The sequence below is a fragment of the Hypomesus transpacificus genome, chromosome 16 (assembly GCF_021917145.1).
Source record: "Hypomesus transpacificus isolate Combined female chromosome 16, fHypTra1, whole genome shotgun sequence".
NCBI lineage: Eukaryota > Metazoa > Chordata > Actinopteri > Osmeriformes > Osmeridae > Hypomesus > Hypomesus transpacificus.
The window spans coordinates 6,392,922-6,417,674 of record NC_061075.1 but is presented as its reverse complement, the minus strand read 5'-3'; the positions used below and the strand labels follow the sequence as shown (position 1 = coordinate 6,417,674).

General features: G+C 37.9%; 1 protein-coding gene across 3 annotated transcripts in view; it reads right to left on the bottom strand.

The window, feature by feature from the left end:
* adgrl2a (adhesion G protein-coupled receptor L2a) overlaps positions 1-24,753 on the bottom strand; it is a 78,356-nt gene that overhangs the window by 35,781 nt on the left and 17,822 nt on the right. For 2 of the 3 annotated variants that reach the window (XM_047036776.1, XM_047036775.1), the window contains exons 4-5: positions 14,795-14,904; positions 7,217-8,017 (exon numbers count right to left, since the gene is read on the bottom strand). In XM_047036776.1, the coding sequence (XP_046892732.1) occupies positions 7,217-8,017; positions 14,795-14,904 (911 nt within the window). Of the gene's footprint in view, positions 1-7,216; positions 8,018-9,113; positions 9,129-14,794; positions 14,905-24,753 lie in introns of all 3 variants that reach the window. The other variant, XM_047036774.1, reaches the window with a different exon arrangement.

Below are 24,753 nucleotides of genomic sequence, written 5' to 3'. Positions count from 1 at the left end.
CTCGGCACATGATTAACACCAAAACATTCACACCCTGTCTGAAGGCATTAAAAGGTCTAGAATCTTTGGGGGGGGGGGGTTCTCTGCTTGAGCATTCCAGGTTTACCAACATTCAGATACGATTACCATACCATTTTCAGATTTCAATGTATGACACATCATTTGTAAGCTTACAACTACTTGTAGTAGTTTGCTCAAGTATTGGTCTTTATGTTGTAGTTTATGCTAAAATATGTAACACAATTATGTTTCCGAAGTCGTTTCGGAAAACCTGCTCTTCTGGTTCTCAGTGAAGTAATTGTGCTAGGTTAACACAGTTAACAGAGTTGCCGTGCAGTCCTGTCTCTTGAAATGGAAATTCTGGAATAAAAAATCTGCCATTACACTATCTTCTATGAAGCTACATTAAAGAGGATCTAGTCTGGTTAATTATATTTTGCTCCATAGAACACAATTGCTTTTGTAGCAGGATCAATGTTACCACATTTTTTTGTAATCATACAGTATGTGAATTGCGGGCTCCTGCTATAACAGTAAAGTCTGAAAGGCCTAAAAAGTCTAAAAGCCTACTTCAGGCTTAATGTTTAGTGTAAGTAATGAAATGAATGAAAACATATTGTAATCTAAAGCAGTAGTTTGCCACACAATGGAAATGCCTACGATACCAAAATATTGTTTTGCAATGCTGGGATATGTAAGTGTACACAGTATGTTGGTCTGTAATCCTTATAGCCCCATAATCTAATTTCCTTGATGTTGTATCTTCACTTAATCCAATGAAAACGGGGAGGAATTAACTCTACAGGTATTACAATGGATACTCCTTTCAGGCTGTCCATGAGACGGTTATATATGCAAGGTCTACCTCTGTGTTTTGTTCTGACGACTATAAGTGCTTCTGGCACAGCAAAGGTTTTATTAAGTATGTATGTAACATGCAGATGAAACATATTTTCTGGGTGCTCAAATTAATTGGTTATCCTACAAACATTTGTCTGATAGCCTCAAATACCTTTTCATACAAATTTATTTTGATTACAACAGGGGAAATCACTCTCACTCATTCTTTCTCTTTCTATCTGCATAGCAGAAACAGGTAGAGGATCCTAAATTAATATGTCTGTCACTCAGCCAAAGAGGGACACTCAATTGTCATAGAGAACTGGTGGAATGAAAGATATCCTACAACGTACTGTGGACATAGTGAACATTGACATATTCATAAGATCTTCATGATTAAAGCCCACTGAGTTTGTGCTTTATCCCATTGGGGGTTTAGAGTATGCCTCTGGGATTCTCTAGAGACAATAATGCTGAAGAAAGGGGGAGAGCAGAGGAGAGGGAAAGAAGAGGTGGGGGTAAGAGGTGTTTAGTGTTGTCAGCACTCCACATAGACCAGATTGGACTTCTCCAGGCCTCACTAGTCACACCAAAGTGAAAAATGAAAACTGACAGCCAGTGTGTCTTTTATATTATGCTTAATGGCCGCACTTACGATGTGCACTGCATGGTTGTTCACCAGAGTAATGTTTCATACATGTTATCAGGAGCTGTTTATCTTCAGAGGGAGCCCAAAAAAAAGAGGAAAACCAACAGGAGCTGTGCAGTACAATTGTTTCAGAACGTTTTTACCCTACAAAATCAGTAAGAGTCATTTTTCTAATTCAATTTATTCCAGGAATATATGGGCCTAATGTAAAATAAGATGCTTGAGGGGATTTTCATTGTGATTGCTCGCCCAGTGTTACAAGTGAAGGAATCTTTTGAAGATGGCTTTTAGTAACACTGAAATGTGACAAACCCCTACTAATGGAAGAGTAATAGCTGACAGAAAAAATCTACAGTGGCTCAAACTATTAAAACCTTGTTTCTCAGATGAAAAAAAGAGCCAAGAACCTTTTGAAAAAGGCTAAGAAAAGTAAGCAGAAGAAATAAATTAAAATGCCATCTGCTTTAAACATTTCATTGAAAGAATGAACCCTTTTTTAGCCCCATTTAAGTGAGGTGAAGGACACTTTTTAACAAACAGGAATGTATAAAGATTGTATGTCCTTTTTATCCTAAAATGTGTGAAATGTACACTTATGTCACTGTGTATGTTACAGTTAGTCTTTTAAATAAATTATTTAGTTTAAAATTGTAGTGTATTGTGCTGATTTCTAACATACTCCTCTCATATCAATAATACACAAGGAACCTTACATGACATGTTATTTGTTACAAAGAACATGGTACAAAGAATTGTTTGCTTTAAACGCACATACAGTGTCAACGCGTTTTTTCTTAACATTTCCCAGAATTCAGAGCCTTGTGTCTGTGTCGACGTCTGAGGGAACATGAACGAATATTGTAGCTGGTTTACTTGTTATTTAAAGCTGTCTCAAATGGCTCTCACACCAAAGTACAGAGAGTATACACAGCAGCGGCCAGACTTGAGTCTGCTTTTTTCTTTCTCTGCTATACGTGCCTCACATTTCAAGTGTTAGCTCCAAGTGTGCTAAACTAGTCTATACTGATGCTATGCTCAGCAGGTGTCTATTTCACAGTAAATTCATACAAGCAAACATGCAAAAGCATACATACACAAACACAAAGGATGTGAAACAAACCTCCTTAAAGGCAGTGAGGATTGTTATGGGGGGGCTTATGAGGCGTCTTTGAAGTTATTATTTTAATATGCCTTGTTCCAAACAGTAAATAAACATGAGACAGCAGATCCCATTGGCCAGACCTCAGAGAACATAGTAATCCTTCTCTTATGTAACACATCTCTCACTGACATTCTAAAACACATCCCCAGGCTCATTGTTGCCCCCATACAGTATTGTACGTCAGTGGAGAGATGATTTTGCGGCACTCTGCTGAGACTGTATGACCCAGAAGAGGCCTATTCATCAGCTGTGAAATATCAATATCGTTAGTACTTTAAACATCAAAGAAATCATACAATACATCGAACCATAAAAAATACAGTAATTGTCTACTCTTAAAGAATAAGAAACATCATGGTTTACATTTCTAGGAAAGTCTCTCATGGACTGCTTGAATTCCTCTACTATTTATATTGAGAGTCACATTGGAAGATTTTATGATTGGCATGGACAAAGTTGAAAATATTCATCCCAGCCACAGAACAAATTAAATTCCCCTACATCCTGGTATATAAACACTTGGGTAAAAATGAGATGAAAAACAAACAAAAAAAGTTAAACAAATGTACTGTATGACGGAGATTCCGTCATTGAATTAGAATGTTGCTCCCATCTCCAGTGTATATTTCAGAGGTAATTAATTCCTTTGTTGCAGATGCTGAGGGAGACCACCAGGCAGGAGTATGACACTGCTGGCGGGTATCTGAGTCTGGAGAGGAGCTAAGGTACAAACCATCGCCTCTGGGTACGAACGGACAGCCACTGTCTAGTCAGATCAGGGCCAGCAGACACATATCTCATCCAGACAAAAAATGGCACCACTAGAGCTGCTGACTATTCAGTACAATAGAGGGTTTCGCTATCAGCAACTGCAGTAAAAGCAGGCCTACGGACATGTGTCCGCAGTGGGGAGGGTGAGGGGGTGGTGTGCGGGGTGGAGGGACATAGAAACGAAACAGTCTTTTTCCAAACGGTGCTCTCCTTTTCATATTGTCTCCACTTTGATAAACAAACAAAACTATCTTTAATAGTTTCCCACGAACCTCAGTCTCTGTTTGTTCAAGTTCAAGTTCAAGTCTTTTATTTGTCAGGTGCACAGAGCAACACAAGGTTAGACTGGGCACTGAAATTCTTAAGACAAGACAACGCAAGCACTTGGCATAACATAACATATAAGTACACAGAACAAATTTACATCTATGCTGAGCTTAGATAAGTGAACTTCCTAAATATACAGATAGCAATAAATAAACGACTATACTAACCCTAACACTAAAACTTCCTAAATTACAGATAACAATAAATAGTACGCTATACTAACCCTAATACACAAAAAAAAAAAAAAAAAAAAACCTGTTACAACCCTATAAACTAATCTAACCTAAACCACCTAACCACCTAACCACCTTGTGACTTGGGGACCTATGGCAGAGGTTGTATACGCCTTTCCCATGCAGAGTGACTTCAATGACCATGAGAAAGCGTGCCCTCCTGTATACAAGCTCACTCTCTTTCCTGCTCTGCCTCTCCCCCCTTCCTCAGCTTAACTAAGTATGTCCCTACACAATGTTCTTTTCAGTTAGCTATGACCTGCAAAAATGGGCACATTTAAACTGAAAATTGAATGATTCTATGGATTATCTGATGTTATGGAGAGAAAAATGTATGATTGGGGAGAGGTCTATTAATAAATTGCACATGTATAAAACAGATAACACTTGCAACATGTAGATGTTATTGGATTGTGCACCCCACAATACTGAACCAGAATAATAAAGAAATTGCAGAAGTTAAATATTTTTAACACATAGTTAGAGACTAGTTAGCTAATTGGCATGTGTCACAGCCAGCTTGTTGTAGTTCTACATTATAATTTACAATACATTGGGTCATTCTGTGCTTTATGAGCTCCACTTGTGAATATGTAATTTGAGGCCTCCCTGAGAAAATGTTTTGCAAATGTATTGACATCCAAACAATTAAAGAGGCAGTTGTGAGTTGTGTGGGTGTTAACTGCAGCTCAGGGTCTTTTTATGGAAGTAATCTGCAATCTAATTGCACAGCTCGGGATAAATAAAGTGTTTTCCCTAGCTCACCTGTGTCCCATTGAAGTAGCAAACTGGGACCTGGTCTGACGATCTTTCAGTCAAAAAGCTTATTTTTAGATGGTTACTCAGTAGTTTGAGACATACAGTACACATACATGTATAAATAGCCCATATAAGTGAATATTGAATATGTTTTCATGCACGTCTTATTTAGATTCAATCGTTATACTCAGTACAAAAGTTGTGCATCTTTCACAAGCTTCAACTTAAAAAGAGGGGAAAAAGATGCGGAGGTATACAATATGAAAAAAGCATGGAACATACAGTACAGCTTTAGTGGGGAAATCTGGGTATTACTAGATATACAAAAAAGGGACTGACTCATTTCAACGTATTCAGCAATGACTACTGTTAGGACTCAACCCCATCTACTCCCAAATAATCCTACAAGTTAATCCAGCACTGACATGAGCAGCATCTGAACTTGACAAGGACCTAACTGTGAATAACTCAAACTCACTGTCTTACTGTAAAATAACAATGTGATTGGACGTACATCAGAGATTTCAGACACAGTAGTACTGTACATAAGAAATGGGCACACAGACATTAGAAAAACTATTGTGTGATGGTTTTTTTCTATATTACTTGTGAGTTATTTCACAATGCCTACTTCTGTGTGAAGTGAAGCAATGGCTAGATATGGATAATGTGTGCTCACTGAGGGAATATGTCAGAAATTTGTGCCCCTGTGACAGCCACAAAAAGTGTTATCATTTATATTTTGGCAGGCTATTTGGGAGGACACGGCATTATTGGCATCTGTTGATAACTGTAGGCCATCTTCCACACACCCACTGATGGCAGCTCAACACACATTCCTCAGCAGCCTGTGGAATTTTTTATATCACTTGTCAGGTTAAGAGACCAGCACAACCTACTAGAACTTCCTAAATTTAGCTCTTCGGCTATGTTTACCAAGAGAGAAAAGCGTAAATGAGTCTTAGACATTTGTCTGACAAAAACAAAGTCTTATTTCAAGCAGCTCCTTTAACATTCTTTCTTGAATTTCTATATTAGCAATCAATGTACATTCAACAAAGCAAAAATAATAATAAAACAATAAAACACTGCAACCTATTCCACAAATCTCCAACAGGCACAAAAACATGTGTTACATTTTAATCCCTGTAGTTTTATTGCTGCATATTAGTACTGTAAAAGTGTATTCGTGCTCTCACATTTAGGAACTGCCAGGGGTTTTTCATACAACTATTACCAAAGCTGTATGTAAACATTATTGTAATAAAGGATTTGTATTCAAGCTAATTACCACCCCTTTGTATTTGAGTATCAGATCATGACAAATCGAAGACAAGAAACAAGGCTCTACTTATACACATTTCATATTGAAACTGCAATTTACTTCTAATGCAGCAAATATTCAATTAAATCTGCCGATACTTTTTCATACGCAAAGGAAAAACTTCAAACAAGTTGCTCACAAACCAAAAAAGGGAAATGTGAATTTTCCTTCTCCTTTTGATTGCAATCCTATGCAGTTCAATCCTTGAATACTAATTCCCCCTTAGGCCTGCTTCAGTGTGAATGTGTGTGCTACATCACACAGCCTGTCTGCGTCTCACAATGGTGTTCATGTTTGACCATCTGAACCGAATTTAGCCACATTGACCATATCAATAATAAAGTGGACAAGCAAATACATAAATATTGAGCCATGTAATGTGTAGAAATGTTGCCTGACCTCTACACTTATCACACACTAAACAGAGCATTATGTGGAATTAAGAACATTTGGATGAGGAGGGATTTTGACAATTACAGTTATTATATTCTCAATGCAAAGACTATCAGTGGCCAAGGCAGCTTTCATTTCAGTTGATGATCGCAAAATTAAAAACATGCTGGACTGACATGAACCAAGGGATTGATCTTTTTCCCTCTGTGTCTGCATGCCTCGTCTCACAGAAGACACACAGGGTCTTCACACCATCCTCAGTGAACTGTTTGTTTAACGGCCAACAAGGATTTAAAGCTCGGGTACCTGTGGGAAAAATTTTACCTAGCCCTGAGGCAGACTTTGTACCTGTCCAGGCAGGTAGGGTTCCAGTGGAAGAGCCGATAGGTAGGGCCTTTGCACTAGAGAGACTTGGAGAAAGTCTGTGTTGTAAACCTCCATAAATACACCACATACTGTTACCTGTTTGATATGGTAACTGGCTTCTGAGATTTAGTTTTCTGAAGAGTACCCCACCACACACACACCACTCCTTGATACTTCATACACATAGAGCTTCCGTAACATATCTAACATATATTATAGTCTAAATTAAAAATCTGTCAACCGTGACAGTTGACACACAGGCAGTGTGGAAACCCACGAATGCCGGCACACTTTGTAGGCAGCTGGAAACACAATGTCAAAAATGCAATTTACCAGTAATGTGTATTGAGGAGTGCATGATGTGTGTTGAGGAGAAGTGAAAGATGAATTACCGTGCGCGGGATCAGGTGGACCAAACTCCAGATTGTATCTTAGGATGTAAAAATTATTCCACACATATAGCTGGTTATCTCTTGGATTGTAATCCACAGCTGCAATGTACTGGTACTGGTTAGGAAAGTGGATATCCACGTACTCGCCCCGGTTCTGTTTGGTATTGTAAATGTAATCTATCAGACTTTTGCTGACTTCACTCTCGTTATCTTCATAAGTGGACCTCACTACATAGAGTACTCCACAGATCATGAAGGCATTCGAAGCTGAGCGCTTGTCATAAGTCGTCTCCCAGGTAGCCTCGAAGCGAAGGGTGTAAGGGTTCAACTGGCTGATAACCATCATGCCGTTGTTCTGTTCGGTGGCGTAGATCACCCAGAGGCCGTTCTCGTCCACAGCCAGGTCGATGTCTGTTTTCCCGCCCCACTTGTATGGCGATGTGTCATGATAGTTAGCGTTATTGATGATGGCCTCACCACTTTTGATTCTAGTCCGTAGGTCAAACTTTACAATGTTGCGGGTTCTCTCCTTGTTGAAAAATACAGCCCCGTCATATACCACAAATCCAGTGCCATCCACACGATGAGGGAGCTTGTATGTGATGGTCTGCCGAGCATTCTGGAAGTCGTCAAGAGAAGAATACTCAATGAGAGTATCTGTCCTGTATGGAGTCCAGGGCATAAAGTAGATTTTGTCGCCTGCTTGCAATGGGTCCTTGCACCATGCCCCGGCCTGCTGCTCCGCTTCAAAAAGAAAGGAAGGATCTCCGACAGCTTTCAGAGTCCCGGGACAAACAAAAACTAGTGATGGGAGAAGAGTAGAATAAGAAACAGATGTTGGTCAGCACATTCATGTGGTTCAGAAAAAAACTACAGATTATTTTCAATATAGCTCTATTCAGCTATCTTCACCATTTTGAAATATGGGTTGTCCGGGAAGAGTGGGGACAAACACACATTGAAAGTGGCCAAAAGACGACTACTGCTATAGCCAATGTTCACAGGTAGAATGGGGAGTTTGGTTTTGTGCAGAAAGAAAAAAGGAATAGGAAAGTTGTTAAGCATAATGTATAATTTATGAAGTTGTAATTAATTGTCTGAAACAAAAGAAGCCTTGCCTCTTAGACATCTACTGTAGGGGAATAGAAAACAAATCAGGGGATAAAAGAACGGAACCGAAATGAAAAAACATTGGTCCTGTAAACAAAAAAAGTAGCCAACTAAAGTCACTTGGCAACAAACAGGAGGTTACGAGAGAGCAGGAGTCAGCAGCCTGTAACTGTGTGACATTTGTCACTTTGTCACAACACCTTGCTACAGTATATACCTGAGAGGTTTGTTGTTACGAAGTGGTGCAAATGTCACAACCATTAATGTTTAAACAAATTATGAGTGTGGGTCTCCTGAAGTGTTTTTGTTGCTGCTCTGAACAGAGGCATACAGATGAACAGAGGAAAAGAGCAGAAAGTGGCAGGGGGGTGTAGGGGAGGCAGGAGGAGAAGGGGGAGCTACAAAAGAGAAAAAAGACAGTAGAAGCAATAGATTTAAGGGCCAGAAAGAGTTAACATGGCACACTCTGAAGGAGGGTTCAAAGCCAAGAAATATTAGATTGTGCTGAGTAGCACAAACAACCAGGGTGGTGGTAAGGGACCCCTATGGTCTAGAGTCAATATACTCCCACTCATATTTATTTACTACTAGTAGTGTTGTGTCATCTTAAAAAAAAATCAAATCAGTCTTTCTCCCCTCATTGAAATTGACTAGCTTTGTCTGGTATGGGGATATGTGTGTAGGTATATCCTACTCTGGGTTGGGACATAATTGTGGGGATAGGAAGGTTTAACAACCATATGCCACAAAACAAGGAGCTAGGGTTTGGATTGTGTCAGTTATTTACCTTTTTGCTCCACTTCTATTTTAAGCGTTGGAAGAAAGATTGAAAGGGGTGCAAGGAAGAAAAGAGATCAATGTGAATTAACTGTCACCTCGATGGTTAGATATGCAGTAACATGTAATGAGACATGGACAAGAGATGGGTAGACCTAGTCTGTGAGACCAAAAATAGATTTGAAATTAGATACAGCATGGAAGCCCCTATGTCAGTGCTGAGGCAAAAGGTTAGTACATTGAAAGTGGTCCAAAAGTACAGGAAGAGCATTCATGCAAAGTTATGCTTTGTTTATAAGATTAGTTTATAGTTAAGTTTGGTTACCATGCCAAGTGTAATTTCCCTTGGTACAAACTGCATACATGTTTAATAATATAAATCAATCAAGTAAATGGTCATGATACTGCCTCCAATTAATTATCATAAAACCAAGCATAACAAAGGAATGCAAAGATATTGGATTAACAACAATTCAAAAAATATATAAGCTTCTGTTCTCATGGACAAAATGTCCCAAACTGTCCTTATGACTAAAGAAACTGAACAAACATTATATACACTAGTAAGTAGTGACTTACACAATCTACTCACACCCCAAAGGTATATTAAATTGCACAAACAATTCCAACAGTACTGAGCAATCAATGAAATATGTAAAAATATGTAAGCATTTTTATAATAGATTGATTTCACATGACATGTGGACTACATGGTGTAGCATATTAACTAAAAGATTACAGTACATCTAGCATGGTTTCCATAACATTCACATTTCACCAACCTATGTAGCCTGCTTGTGAATCTAAACAGTAAGAACATCTGTGAAGCTTGTTAGACATTAAAACAAGAAGACATATTACTCTACCCTGTAAAGACGTATAAATTGTTTGTACAGCTAACCCATATAATGATCTTGTCAACATGAAAATGTGTATTTTGAGCTTGTACACTTTATGTTATGTAGATTTATACAAGACAAATATTCTGAAGTCATAATGTATAAAATAGGTATCTCTCTTCATGGCATACACTCCTCAAATGAATGAGGAGAGATATAAAAGAATAAGGATGCATAGAGGCCTAAGTACATCACTCCCCTATATAGAAATAGAAAGTGATTTGAACATAAAGACATTGGAGATAGAATGAGAAGGTCTCAGGAAACCTATAATACCAAATGCAGTAAACAAATTAAAACAAAGCTGAGTTTCACACAGCCAGCCAGATAAAGGAAAAGAGAGTACAATCTGGAAAGAAGAATGGACCAGACGGAAGAGCATACATTAGTGGAAAGGTAAAGAGTGATCAGAAACTGGTCAGAGGAGGAAGAGAATAATTCAAGGTGCCAAGAAGGTTTCCTGCAGATTGCACAAGGGAAGACAAGAGTGAGTTACATTTGAAATGTCAGCATTTCAAACAAGACGCCCTCCTCGAGTCCCCACAAGCACTATTGCAAAACGCTATACACATTCAAACCATTGCAGTGGAAGAGTCCCTGTTTGCTTGGAGACTATTAAGAATATGAACCTATTGATAATCTTTAAGTCTATCTTTATTTAATCATTACTGTAGTTGTGCTCCAACAAACAACAAAGCCTATGGACATGCTAGAGGCTAAGGCTCCTTTAACCTGAATGTAATGCACTTCCAAAAATGGCTAGACTGTTAGACTGGCTGCAAACCTTAGTTGAAGATGTCTGTCCACAGACTCAATCACTGGCTCCAAAGAGCAGAAATTCAATAGTCAAATGATTTAAACTCTTAATGGACAATATTATGGAACCAACACAGCACTACACAACCAATGGTTTGCAAATACATAGTCCAGTTTAATTGGTTGGTTAAAAATTGTGATTGAACACAAACTAGAACACTGTTTTTATTCTTTACTATAAAAAATAAACCTTTGCATGCCTGTGTGGTCGAGTTGGTAGACTAGCAGAGGATAGCTGGTGATGATATTAAGCAAAATTAAGTCTGTCTTGGCAGCCAGTTAGCATGGGTTTGCATGGCTGAATTTTTATGAGACGGCATAGCAATGGCTATGGTTGATTTTTGCCTTGCCATCTCGACAAGGTATGCAAAGAATAGCCTTAATGAAGACACTTCTTTGCTTTTATGTTGCCCGTTTTCAAAGCAATTAATGCAGCCTATTCAGAAGGCTGCTGAATGCCAGGTGAAGGCCAAATTTGCATCCACTATCTGAACACTGAGATAATGTGCTAAATAGGGTAGCTCTTGACATTAACTAAATTAGACCAAGAGAAGTACCGTATTGGATAAAATACTGTAGGTGGTTGGTAGTGACTACTTTGAAAGCACCAGATCCAAGATAGGCAGTTTGAATAGAAAGCTCTGACAAGAGCAATGAATAAATTACACAGCATGTTACATTATGGCAGTGGTAAAGGCAAAGGGATTGATTGGTACATCTCTGTAGGACAGTTGGTTTTGTTTCATGACTTACTTTATCAAGTAAATAACCATGGTCTTTTTTTCCAAATCAAAGGACAATGTCAAAATAAAATTGTTGTTTAGTCTGATGTTGTTATATATTGTTTATTATTATTGTTATCATCATCATTAACATCATCATCATCATTGGGTTTCTTCCGGTAGGAGGAAACCTATTGTTTTCGTTAGTTTTATTATTATTAGGGTTCCTCCGGTAGGGGGGAACCTATTGTTTTTGTAAGTATTCTTCTTATTAGAGTCCTCCAGTAGGAGGGAACGTATTGTTATTGTTGGTATTCTTCTTATTATTAGGGTTCCTCCGGTAGGAGGGAACCTATTGTTATTGTTGGTATTCTTATTATTATTTTTCTTCTCCTTGCGCCCAAATATCTCAAAAAGTCCCCGGTCATACATTTTTCTAATTTGGCACATTGATATTACATCCAAGTGGGTACCCCCACCCCAAATATGGGCCACATCGGACCAAAGGGGGCGCCACAGGCCACGCCCAAAAGTCAAATTTTCAAAGTGATGGCATTTCCACCCCATTGCTCCAATTCGTCTGAAACTTGGTGTGCACGCCTCATTTTCAATGAAGAACAAAAAAGCCTCAAGGACCCATAAGGTCCGCCATGATGAATTTTCCTGTACAGTGATAATTTGGGAAAACATTCAAAATTCCTCTTCTCTTGAACCAAAGGTCTAATTGACTTGACATTTTGTACAGTTATGTATTATTGACGTATTTAAAATTTTTACTTTGACAAACTTTGGCAATTGAATCAAGTACAAAATGGCTGAAAGGGGTGTATTTATGTAAATGTCTACATTGCCTCAATATCTTTGTGTCAATAAATCAAATATAATTTCAACTGAAGGTTTTTCAAACCTAATATGGTTCAACACGACATTACTCTGAAGTACCATAAACAATTTCACCTTGGTATGTCAATATATGTTTGAATTCAACTGAATTGCTCCACAGTGTGCGTTCCAAATTCTCAGACTCATCCTGCCCCTTGACACTAGGGTGACCACCTGTCGCACTTTGCGTTGTGTCGCACAGCATTGCCACCCCTTGTCCCGCACGTAACACGCATTATAATTTTGACTGATGGTTTTTCAAACCTTATTGGCTTCGAGATGACATCATTCTGAAGTAGTACCACGTGCAATTTCATCTTGAATTGTCAACCGTTCTTTAATCTTTGTCCCAAAACTGACCAAAGCTTATATTCAGCTCTTTCTATTCATACAATGTCAACAGTTGGTGTGTAGTAAAGAGGATAGAGACACTGACTTGTAACCTTATGCTCATGAGTTCAAATCCCCATTCAGCCTGCTGTTGGCCAAACATGAAGTCGTTTTGCTCTCTTGTTGTCCAACTCTTGACCTACAGCGTACATGTTTATAATATTTTGCCATTTTGCGGAGGAACCCGCATCGCTGCTTGCAGCTATATTTATTATTGTCATTATTAGTAGTAGTATTATCATTATTATTATTATTGTATACTGTAGACCTTTTTATTTTAGAATTGTATTGCATTCAGCAACCTGAAATGAGAAAATTACATTTATGATGCATTACAAAAAAAAATGTGGAGTGGAATTACTAGTCACAGGGAGTGGGTTTGTGTTTGAGAGGGGACACACAAAAGGGTAGGTGTGGGTAAAATACCAGAACAATGTTTCGCAGGGATCACAGAACAGGCTATTTTAACTAGTTTGGGAGAAGAGACTGGACTGGGTACACTAAGAACTTACCAGGGCAGTTGTGATACGACACATTCTGTGTTCTTGGTCCAATTCTGGGTGGGCATGGACCTTACAAGAATTGAAAAGCAAAAAGATGGTCCTGGAGATATTTACTCTATGTTTCTGTAGGCTTTGATAATGCTCTTCTTCTCAAAAAGGTCACTACAGTTAGTGGTTTTGTGGTACCTTGATCATCTGTTTCACTGCTTTACAATATCATGTATTTATGTAGTTATACCTAAAAGTTAATCCTATCATTTAAGTCTGGCAAATACCCGAGATGACTTGAGCAAGCTCTACCAATAGAATCACTAGTAGAGATTTTCAGCATGAAATTGACACTTTCGTCTGAGCTGAGTAAGTTCAATACTAGTACTCATTCCATATTTCTATATACAAAAAGAAAAATACATGACTGTAATGGCTACATCAGGACTCTCCCTCCAGGTGAAGAAATTATGTTTGTGAACAATTAAGGGAACTTATTCACCAAGGAGGTGACAATCTATAAGCATCATTATTTTGTGATTGCTGTATTTTTGGCTGTTTAAATTGATTGACAATAATGAATGATAAATTAATTTGTTCAAATTCAACACTTTGAATGATAAACATTATAGTATAGAATGTACTATACTAACCGCAATATATCATTGCAAGTACTGTACACCACACCCCCTTCAAATGTTTTGAGTGAAAATGCTCACCAAACCATGAGTAAGGATTCAGCTAATTACAGGTCCTTAAATATGGAAAAGTAACCTTAGAAGTTGTACAGAGGTTCACTTTCTAATTAAATTCAATCAGATATTCAGATGGAACAAGAAGGGAAGTAGTTTGGGTATACAGTATTTACAGACATGGGGCAGCATATGAATAACGATTTTAATATGCAACTGCAAACAACTATATAAACAGATTTTTTCATGTTTTAGATTATGATTGCTTTATACAAACAAATGAAAAATTATAATTTGACAGAATATTATCTTCTTGCCTTCTTTCCGGTCCAGTATCAGCATTTACTGTGTATATTATGGTTGGCAAGGAATATTACATTTAAGTTATTGAAAGGAAACAACATGGAAGACATGATATTGCATAGTATAGTCAAAAGAGTATTTAATATTTTAGCATCCAAAGAGCAGCCAAATGTTAGTAATATTACTTTGTTGAATTGTATTTATGGTGCCATACTATTGTGTTGAAAGAAAATTATGTAATATCTCCCACACCTGTTGTTAAAAATGTCTACTGTTGTTAAACATGTCTACTGAGCCATTTGGATGAGAAGTCTTAATCCCTTATAGAGATCAAAAGCCTGGTACCTAGGTATTATTTTTAAGCGTGATACTGTAGGTTAAACCCCTTACACTATTGGTTTTATAACAGTACAAGAATATGCATGGAGTAAGGGTGAGAGGCAGATGGAGTGGAGAAAGAGTCCATCTATTTTCATTAAATACTTTTCATACTTACTGTAGGGGACACACTCATACTGGACCTCCAGGTATTTGTAGGTTCCTGGACATGGGTCAGGGAAGACGTCAGAGCCTGTGATCACTATGCACTGGGTTCGATTGTTGCACCTGGAGGACAAGGGCAGCCATTTAATACATTACATACAGCACAAAAGTAATTGTTGGAATGCTGCTTCTTCAACTCTTTATTGTTGGAATGCTGCTTCTTCAAATCTCTATTGTGGGAATGCTGCTTCACTATTCTTCGAATCTTTACCTTCGAATCTTTTCGCACCTTTCAGCTCCTTTTTTTTTAAACAGTTTTCAGCTATTAAAACTGTTCAGCTATCAACAATTCAGCACTTTCAGGGGTTTCCAGCTATCAATAAATCAATATTCATAATATTTTTTACATGGTTTTCCAATGGAGATTTTTGTCAAATCCTCTTAAACTTCTTCAACTTTCAAATCCTTCTTGTTCTTCAATATTTCAGCTACAGCCACAATTTAAACTTTAAAATGTTGACAAAACCTTAAACTATTTTTCAATCTATTCAACTTTTTTCAATATCACTGATTATGTTTCATTCGTTTTTCAGACTGTTTCTGAGATTTACATGGGTGTGTATGTGAGAGCCTAGAGTGCGGACTGAAATGCTAGAGTGGAGAGGAGATTCAAAATATGGTTCAAAAACCTGTCCCCCCCCCCACACACACATCCCTTGTGGTGTGGGAGGTTTGAACATTTAGCACCTGCCTGGTCGTGGGTCGGACAATGCTGGACCTGGTTGTCAACCGGAAACCAGTCTCCATGACGGCCAACAGCGAGTCTCCCGATCCTGTCCTACATCTAAAAAGTTGAACAATGGATTTTGGTGTTTCAAAACCCATTGACACTGTATGACTATGTTTAGCCTGTGTTCTGCTCTTCTCCCTCACCACCCGTCTCTGGAGGAGGGGATCCCTCTCTGAATTGCTCCTCCCAAGGTTTCTTCCATTTGTTCTCCTGTTGGGAGTTTTTCCTTGTCTTCCTTGAGGGTTTAGGTTGGTTGAGGGGCAGTTCTATGGGCGTATGTGAAGCCCTCTGTGACATGCTTGCGTGTAAAAAGGGCTATACAAATAAACCTGATTTGATTTGAAAATATATTTCTAGCTTGCCAGCATTGAGACAATTTTTACTGTTCATGCTTAATTTTTGGAACAATAGATAGGAAATTGTGTGTGGTCATAGACAGTTGTCTTGGAATCCAACAGACTTACACATTTGGTCATGCTGATTAAGCATTCTCAATATTGTTTCGATGTTTCTCTATTATTATTATTCCAACTTCTTAGTTCTTCCATAGGTTTTTGTCCTTTACCTACTCCTACAATATTGGTATTCTGTCTTCTGGTATTTCTCACTTTTATACTTTTTAAAATATTAAGGTTTTTGTGCAAATTATTCTCCCTTTAAAAGTAATGGTAAATCCTTTCAAATCATTACAAAAGCTTCCTCCGCTTTCAAGTTTAACTATTTCAGCATACTTTCAGCTAGAGACACCATTAATCCTTTAACATGTTCACAAGACATTCAGCTATTCCAAAATGATTCAGCTTTTTCAAATATTCAGCCAAATTTGAATTATGACAGTTTCAAATACATGAAAATGTTTGCTCCTTTTTGTAAACTGGAGATGGAGCTACGTCCAGCTCCAGCCCCTTTCAAAAATAACTTTCGGCCGCTTTGAAGCTTCAGCTTATAATTTTCTACTAAATTGTCACTATTTTCAGCTGTTTTAGCATGGTCAGCTATCCCCATTCAGGTTTTCAGCATTCTCACTGTTGTTTCACAGGAACAGCCTTTTCTAGTTCTGTCTGCCCTTTGATCAGCTCGTTAACAATCACAGCTGCGCCATCACCGTGGCAACCACACAGACACGCACCACTCAGTCTTTCACAAAGGTGATTGGTATTAGCTGATTAGTGGAGTCACATGACAGAGCTATTCAGTCAACTCAGACTGACATCTTGCAAACCCCTCGCTTGTCCCTCCCTCCTCCACACTGCCTCCCCCCTCCCTTCCTCCTCCACCCTGACCCCCCCCCATCTCTAAATTAGGCTTTTTTGTCACTCAGGTATTTTAAAAGAGATTCCCCTCTAATTACACGATTTTTGTAGCTTTCTGCTTCTGCATTCCTCCGACATATTGTCATCCACCCCCCCCCCGACCCACACACACACACACACACACACATATCAATATTTGGACTACATAGACAACGTTGGTGTCGTCTTGGTAGCGATTACGTTGCTTCTAATGGGATTCACATTCCGTTGCACGGTTTAGGCTTGAATTAGGTTTTTGTGGCAAAAAGTGCCTGTGTGCACCAAGGGACCTCATTGCTATTCTAACGTCACAACGTCAGCACACGTTAGCAACAATGCATAGATACAACTTGCATATATCGTGGTGTCCAAGCATTAAGCAATTCAAGACTTGCATGTATATTAAGTAATGTCACATTAAATAATGTATTTAAACTCAAGCTTGTGTGGTGCGTCGCTGTCTTCAATGCCACAGCCTAAACTTTATGTCAATCTGTTTGTGAAAATGGCTGACATGCCCTGCCCTAGCACTAGTTAGCTTGCCATAGTCATTTTCATATGGACAGATGAGGGGAAATTGTGTCTCGTTTTCGTTCATTTAATCCGTTCGACCTCATAATCTGTTTCCATACAGTTGAAACATAGGCCTATATCTACGAATGTGTGGACTCAGATATACATAATCCATTTGCAACCGACGCAAGCACACCCCACAATTTCCCCAGAAACTGTACCCTCTCTAGTCAAATATTATTTTCCCACCCCTAAGGATCCTTCAATATTTTGACTACATAGACAACGTCAGTGTCAAAATATTGGCCTTGGTCCCGATTCCGTTGCTTTTATTGGGACCATGGTTGCAAACACAGACGCATGTTATTCGTAGTGTTGGGGGTAACGCGTTATGTACATAATATTATTAATTAAGTGAGTAACGAAGTAATATAACAGGTAACTTTTTGAGATTGAGTCATATTATTACAGTAACTTATTTACTTGTCCAAGTTACTGCATGAATTCAACAAAATAGTCTTATAAATACATATTGTTGCCTAAAGGACACTGCCTGGGCGCAGTAACCTACTGGTTGCCTTTGATTCACGCTGGAGGCAAACACAACAGCAATCATGGCCGCAGAAAGTGTTACGTTTTCGGCTTGGAAATATTCACACTATTTCGTTTTCATTGAAGATAATAACTAATATATTACTTTTTGGGAATAACTTCCCCCAACACTGGTTATACGTGGTTTGGACCAGTTGCTCGGTGTTCTGTTGGCGTGGTCTGCACGGAGTAGTATTTTTGGTCCTAATCCTCCTTCTCCCTTTTCTGTCTGAGTTGTTATCAACTCAAAATGTCAGAGATCATAATATTTTGTCAATTAAATATTGACCTACTCTTTTATCGATCATGGCTACATTCTTATTAGTGCTGTCAAACGATTAAAATATGTAATCGCAATTAATCTCATGAATGTCATAGTTAACTCTCAATGAATTGCAATTAATCGCAAATTTTTATCTATTCTAAGTGTCCCTTGATTTATTTTCGTCCCATTATTTTTTCTCATTTTAATGCTCTTATCAACATGGAAAAGTGGATCTGATTGCTTAGCCTACTACTCTTTTACCGGCTCACAAGCCCAAACAAGTGTGTGTGGCGTGTCTGTTGTTTTGTTTCTGGTCTGGCTAGATCCGGTGTGGTGTTGTAGTTTTTCTAAAGTCAGTAGTTGTTGCAACAGCATGTGAAAAAAATGCGAAAGTTTGCTAAGCCAAAAAAAAGGTTAGTCGCACGATAAAAAAATTGACGCCGTTAATTTGGGTTTGTGTTATCGCCGTTAATAACGCGTTTAACTGACAGCACTAGTATATATATATATACATTTTTTTTTACTGTTTATGAACCAGTGCAGTCCAGACCGGTTAGTAAGTGGTCTGTGGTCCTACTCCACTTTTTCCCTTCTCTGGCAGTGTTGGCTACACTGTTAGCTGTTAGTACGAGGCCCATTGAAAGACTAGTCCCGACCACCTGCCCCCCTAGAGGCAGTAACCAGTGATCCGGACCACAAGGAACACGCAACGGGTCATTGAGCAACTGGTCAGCACCACTAACTTCAGCGCCCCTAGTGGTATTAGCTATAAGCCCTTTTAAGGATCCAAGGAATTACAGCTGATCACCTCTGGCAACCTTATAATTGGGTTAATGACACCAATACATTAATAAAAAACATTGTATTTTGTTTTTTCTTCAACAAAAAGCAATTTTTTGTCTCTGCAGCACAAAATTCCCTGACTTTAACAAACGGCGCCTCTGTTAAAATCAAAAGCCCACAAAAGCCCACTAAATCATGATAGCAGCGGGAAGCTGAATTAGCCATTAGATGTTTTTCTGACCAGGCCTGAAGACAATTAATCTCTCTAGTTCTTTTTTTCTTCTTGCTCTTCTTCCTCTCAGTCAGCATCTTTGACAATTAATATAATTATGCTCCATCTTCTTCAAATGCAGAGGGTGAATGTTTACTTTGTCCAAATGTAATTTGTTTTGCTTTTGGAATTAATAAAAGCAGATAAAGCTCAGTGCAGAATCCCATTCAAACTGTGTCATATGGCTTCACAGCCAGTACATTGACAATGGTGGCCGACCATATACTGTAACAGCCACTAAGACTAGACTCACGTGAGTGCAAGTGATAAACTCGCCCTGGGCGCACAATGTGCCAGAACCACCACTGTCTGTAGGTTGTGTTTTATTGGTCTGCAATGTGAAGTATTTTCCATATTTTATGTGGTCACTTAGATTATATGTGCTCATGCATTACCTGTCATGTGAGAGTAATGTAAATTATAGTCAATCTTTATATATTGTAAGACGAATAGAGGATTAACATCTGGTTTGTAAGCATAATGACACTAAATAACCTCACAAAGACACTGACCTGTCTATGCCAATGCAAATGTACCTATGTCAAGAATGGAAAAGCATTAGAAATACAAAATAACCTTGAATATTTCATTTTACTTAGTCTTACTAAGTCTTTATAGAATGTTGTGATGTATTACCCTAATTTTTGGCTAGGGTGCAAGGAACCCTCCACCAGTGGAATGTGTGACTTTCAATTAAACTAATTTGCAATGCTGGGCATCTCCTGAGACCAATTAAGAATGCTTTAATTAATTTTTAAATACCCACTACTAACCCTAGATTTGAGTAAAGGAGTGTAATTGAAAGATTATCCAAGACAAACTGAATTTTTGAAGGGTAAGTATCTGCAGTGTTTTCATTTGTAGTGTAATTAGTTTTTCAACAAATTAATCTACATTTAGTCTAATAACTGGTTTAATATCAAAATTATTATTGTATGGTTAAGAACTTGCAATGTAGCCAGACAACGTTCCTTACATTCTAATAATGTGGTGAATGAACAGATCATTATTATAATTATAATCAACCATAGCTGAAACAGAAGATGCTACTACCTTCGATTTCACATGCTCTATTTTCTATATGCTGGCCTTAAAGTAGGAGTATTCTGTATTTAATCCCACCACATTCCCTGACCTTTTGGGGAAGACAGGTATCAGTACAATTAGAGGGTAGAACGCTGCACAGATTTGATGCCAATCTTTTTTTAGAAATGAGTATTGGCTGACAGCAGTAAGTGCCTGATAAGATGCCAACAAGGTATAACTGATAGCACTCTTGCTACCATGTAACCACATGCAATTTGACCTTTTACATTCAGATTATAAAGCACGTCAAAGATATAACTGGACAAAAGATAAAGGCTAATTGATTAATAAATTACATAGAGTTTAAACATGCTATCCATGTTCCACATCCAGATGTTTTGAATGGTCAATGGTGTTTGAATGAGTCACCGTTTCACCATTTAGCTATTTCTGTCACATATTTGCTTTCTTAAATCTTAAAAAGATGGACCTAAATTAAATTTTATTGATCGACAGTTGATAAGAGGCAATTCAAAACAAACACTCATGGCTAAGTAGTGGAGAAAGGCGATGTGACAAAATAGGTTGCCACACCAAAAGCGGACAATTTATTTCCAAGAACTCCCTCTTTGAATTTCAATCGAATTAAGAGTCTGTTAAACTCAGAGTGACCCGTCTAGCAACATTTCATCTGTAATGCTGATGAGGCTCATGGCACAATTATCAAGAGAGACTTGCTGCTCTTGGGGCTGTCCTGCTGATTTGAAGGCCACTGAAAGAGATAATTTCCATCACCACAAATAGTAGACATACGTATTGTAACAAAGAAGAACAAATATCAAATACCCCCTGGGAACACAGTCATCTGCATAGCTATGAGATTTAAACCATGTTTCTAAGGGGTGCCTTAATAAGTTTACAAATACATTGGTTAAAGGAAATGTTGTGTTAAAACCTCTTTGAACTTGAGTTCCAACCAAATTGCAGATGGAACATCCAATGTAGAGGATGCAGTCACTGTCACATGCTCATGTTTACAATATTTTCACTGGTGCTGTAGAAGCCACAACCTCCCTTCCTGGAAAACCAAGTAAAACTATAAATCACAACTAACTGATTCAGATATAGTACCTTCAGACGACAGCATGTATAGTAAATCAGTGGAGACTACTCAGGTGAGGACCATCCTCCTCAATGAAATTTCATACAAATTACAATAGTGAAACATTACTTTTTGTATCTTTTTCAGATAAAACTATACTAAATACATTAATATGTCACCAAAATCTTTTTTTAAATACACTGCTTTGTAATGAAGGTATATAGTAACTCAACAGCACTGTTTGTGATAGCACCATGGTGTAGAAAGTTAGCCTACGCTGGCTACATAAACCACAAAACCTAGGCGGCTCACCCCTTCCAAAATTTCTAAAAAGGCAAAAGTGCAGTTAACAAGGCCTGTACAATAAATACAAGCTAATATGCTCACTGCATTCAGTGGAGACAGACAAGAAGTCTTTTTTAATTTAGCTACTTGCATAGCTAGCTAAAGCTGACAAAAAATACATCCCAGGGTGGTGTTATTGCAGAAAACATAGTTGGCTACATCTGCTCTGTTTGTTTTACAGCTATTTCTCAGCTGAGTTACTGCCGCAGGCAAGCTAGCTGGTAGAACTGTAAATCGACTAGGCTAGTTACAGAACAAAAAGGGCACAGGTCAGGGTGATAATGTATCATATGTAGCTTGATATGAGGAGGTAGTCTATGAACAAACGTTTGTATCTTAATTACTTACTAGACAACAGTGATAGTGCCAGAGAGTTAAAATCAGCTTGTTTCAAAGGTTTAGAATCACATTGTTTCAAAGGGATTTCTTTATTAATTAAATGCAATATGAGTATATGCATGTAAATGCGGCTGCCACATAACACCATTCCCTCTTTAAATGAGAAAAGAACCATGTTTCATTTTACACTTCACTCTTAGTATTTTGTAGTGTAAAGTGTAAATGAGCAGCAACAAATGTATGATATATGCTTTTTAATCTATACAATAAAAAAATAATAATCAGAAAATTCAGTTGTAAAATGTAAGTACACCCATGAAAATTCTCCAAATGTTTGGATGTTTGATATTAGTTTAAATCAATTTGTTTGGAGTTTATATAGTAAAAATAAATTTAAAAAAAAGAATACAAAAATCTGCAACCGAAGCAAGCACACCTCACTATTTCGCCCTCTCTAGTAAAATGTGCCTTGCCATATCCAGTAGTAGCTAGTACCTAGCTATCTCCTAGTAGTAGCTAGCAGCATGTGTGGGAGCAAGCAGTTTTCTCCGCCAGAATGGCTAACCCTACCGAAGATTTTGTAGATTTGTAAATTAAGAACACCTTTAGTCTCTCGGTTTCACAGAATACGTGTAAACATTATGTAATTGTTATAAGCACAAAGGTGCCAGGGGTACTGTACTGCTACCTTAAGAACATTGGCATCACAGAAGCAGGGAGCATGCCAATGGAAGATTCAAGCTTCTGGGTACAACTGATTCAACCATATTTGCCTACCTGGTGATTCTGCTAAATAACTAAATGATAACGTTACTTGACTGTATCTTCTTTTTCTTTTTCTTTTTTTCATTCCTATATGGAGCCCGCAGTGATTAGATGCGTCTTTCACTTTCGGTCACCTAGCCCCTTTTTAATATTCATATTTTTGTGTTGTAATATGATAGGCTATACAGTATGATGATATGATATTTGTTACTTAGAGCTATGAAAGATGGGGATACACTTCAGATGTATTACCTTACCTAAATTATATAGTACATTTGAATTAGGTCGCTAGTCGGATTATTGCTATATTGATATAAACAACTAGGTTCGTTTTAGTCTTTTCCTTCCCAATTTGTTGAATCACCAGTATGTAATACATACTCTTTCCCTATACATTTAAAAGGTGGTTTATAGTGCCCTGCTTTTCGTTTGCCAATATGAATTGACAAACTAATTACAAAAGAAATATACAAACTGATAAAAAATAACTTGGGGGAGGTAGCCTTTACTGCATGTAATTATAACAAAATCCATTTCAAATAAACCAATTTGGGGATCTTTCAAAATCATCTGTAAACTTTGTTGATACATTTAACTGTATCTGAATCATTACATATATACTCAAAGTCTTTATTAATTAACTTTCCATAAGTTACTTAGGTAGTAAACTAACTGCGGTCTACGGTTTTAGAACCCAGCGTGTACCTAGACCTCTATGAAAGCTTAATCTGGAGATTCTTTAAATAAATACGAACACCATGTGTACAGAAGGGAAGTACAAGACTGTGGGCTGTCAAGCGGCAAAGATGGCCATCCTTGGAGACCCCTGCAAGCACTTCTGTCACTGATATAAATAGTGTAAGCACAGAGCATTATTCAATTTTCAAGACCTGGTGGACACTTTTAGTTTGTCCTTACTATCTGCTAGGAACAGCGCAAATGAAAAGCCAACATAAAATGTTATCAGATGATAACTGGATACTAGTGGTGAACCAACATTTCAGTAGTCTGACTTTAGAAGAAAAAGTACAATTATTTTCATTTAAAGCCTAACTGGAACGTTTTATATAAATATCCCAGGACATTCTTCTCTCTTAAACGACCATATGCATGGATCATTCTTGTTATCAATTCATTTTTCAAAAACCAATGATGCAAAAACCCAACAGAACAAGGTGATTTTATTGCCATCAATGGCCTTGGTATTGAATACCCACAGTGAACATTCTTATTCAGAAGAAATTGAGGGATGTGTTTTATTTCCTCATATTTCATCCACATAACAGCTCAATTAGTAATTCTGCTTAATAAAGGTTGCAGGTCCTACAGCTATTAATCGTTCATGCAGCAGTTGTTGAAGTTGTAGTACTATTAGTAGCTTTTTTGTTGTTGTTAATATTTCGTATGTTAGCAGTCGTGATTATAATATGTATGATTGTATTATTCATTTGTGATGCAACTATTCCTTTGTCTTTGAAACCAGGCAAACGTGAGTTAACTATTTGTTGAGATTAAACCATTATTACAAACTCTACACACATGTAGTTTCAAATCTGTTTGGAAGGGGAGTCAGATGGCTGAGCGGTGAGGGAGTCGGGCTAGTAATCAGAAGGTTGTTGAATCGATTCCCCGCCGTGCAAAATGACGCTGTGTCCTTGGGCAAGGCACTTCACCCTACTTGCCTCAGGGGGAATGTCCCTGTACTTACTGTAAGTCGCTCTCGATAAGAGCGTCTGCTAAATGACTAAATGTAAATGTAAGGGGTACCCCTGTACAATTCCTGTACAGATTATCACCTACTTGAGCAGACTAATTTCTTGCAGCTAAACATTGTAATTGAGCCACAAAAGTCCTAGAGCTATTTTCACAAAATGATTGTGCTCATATAAT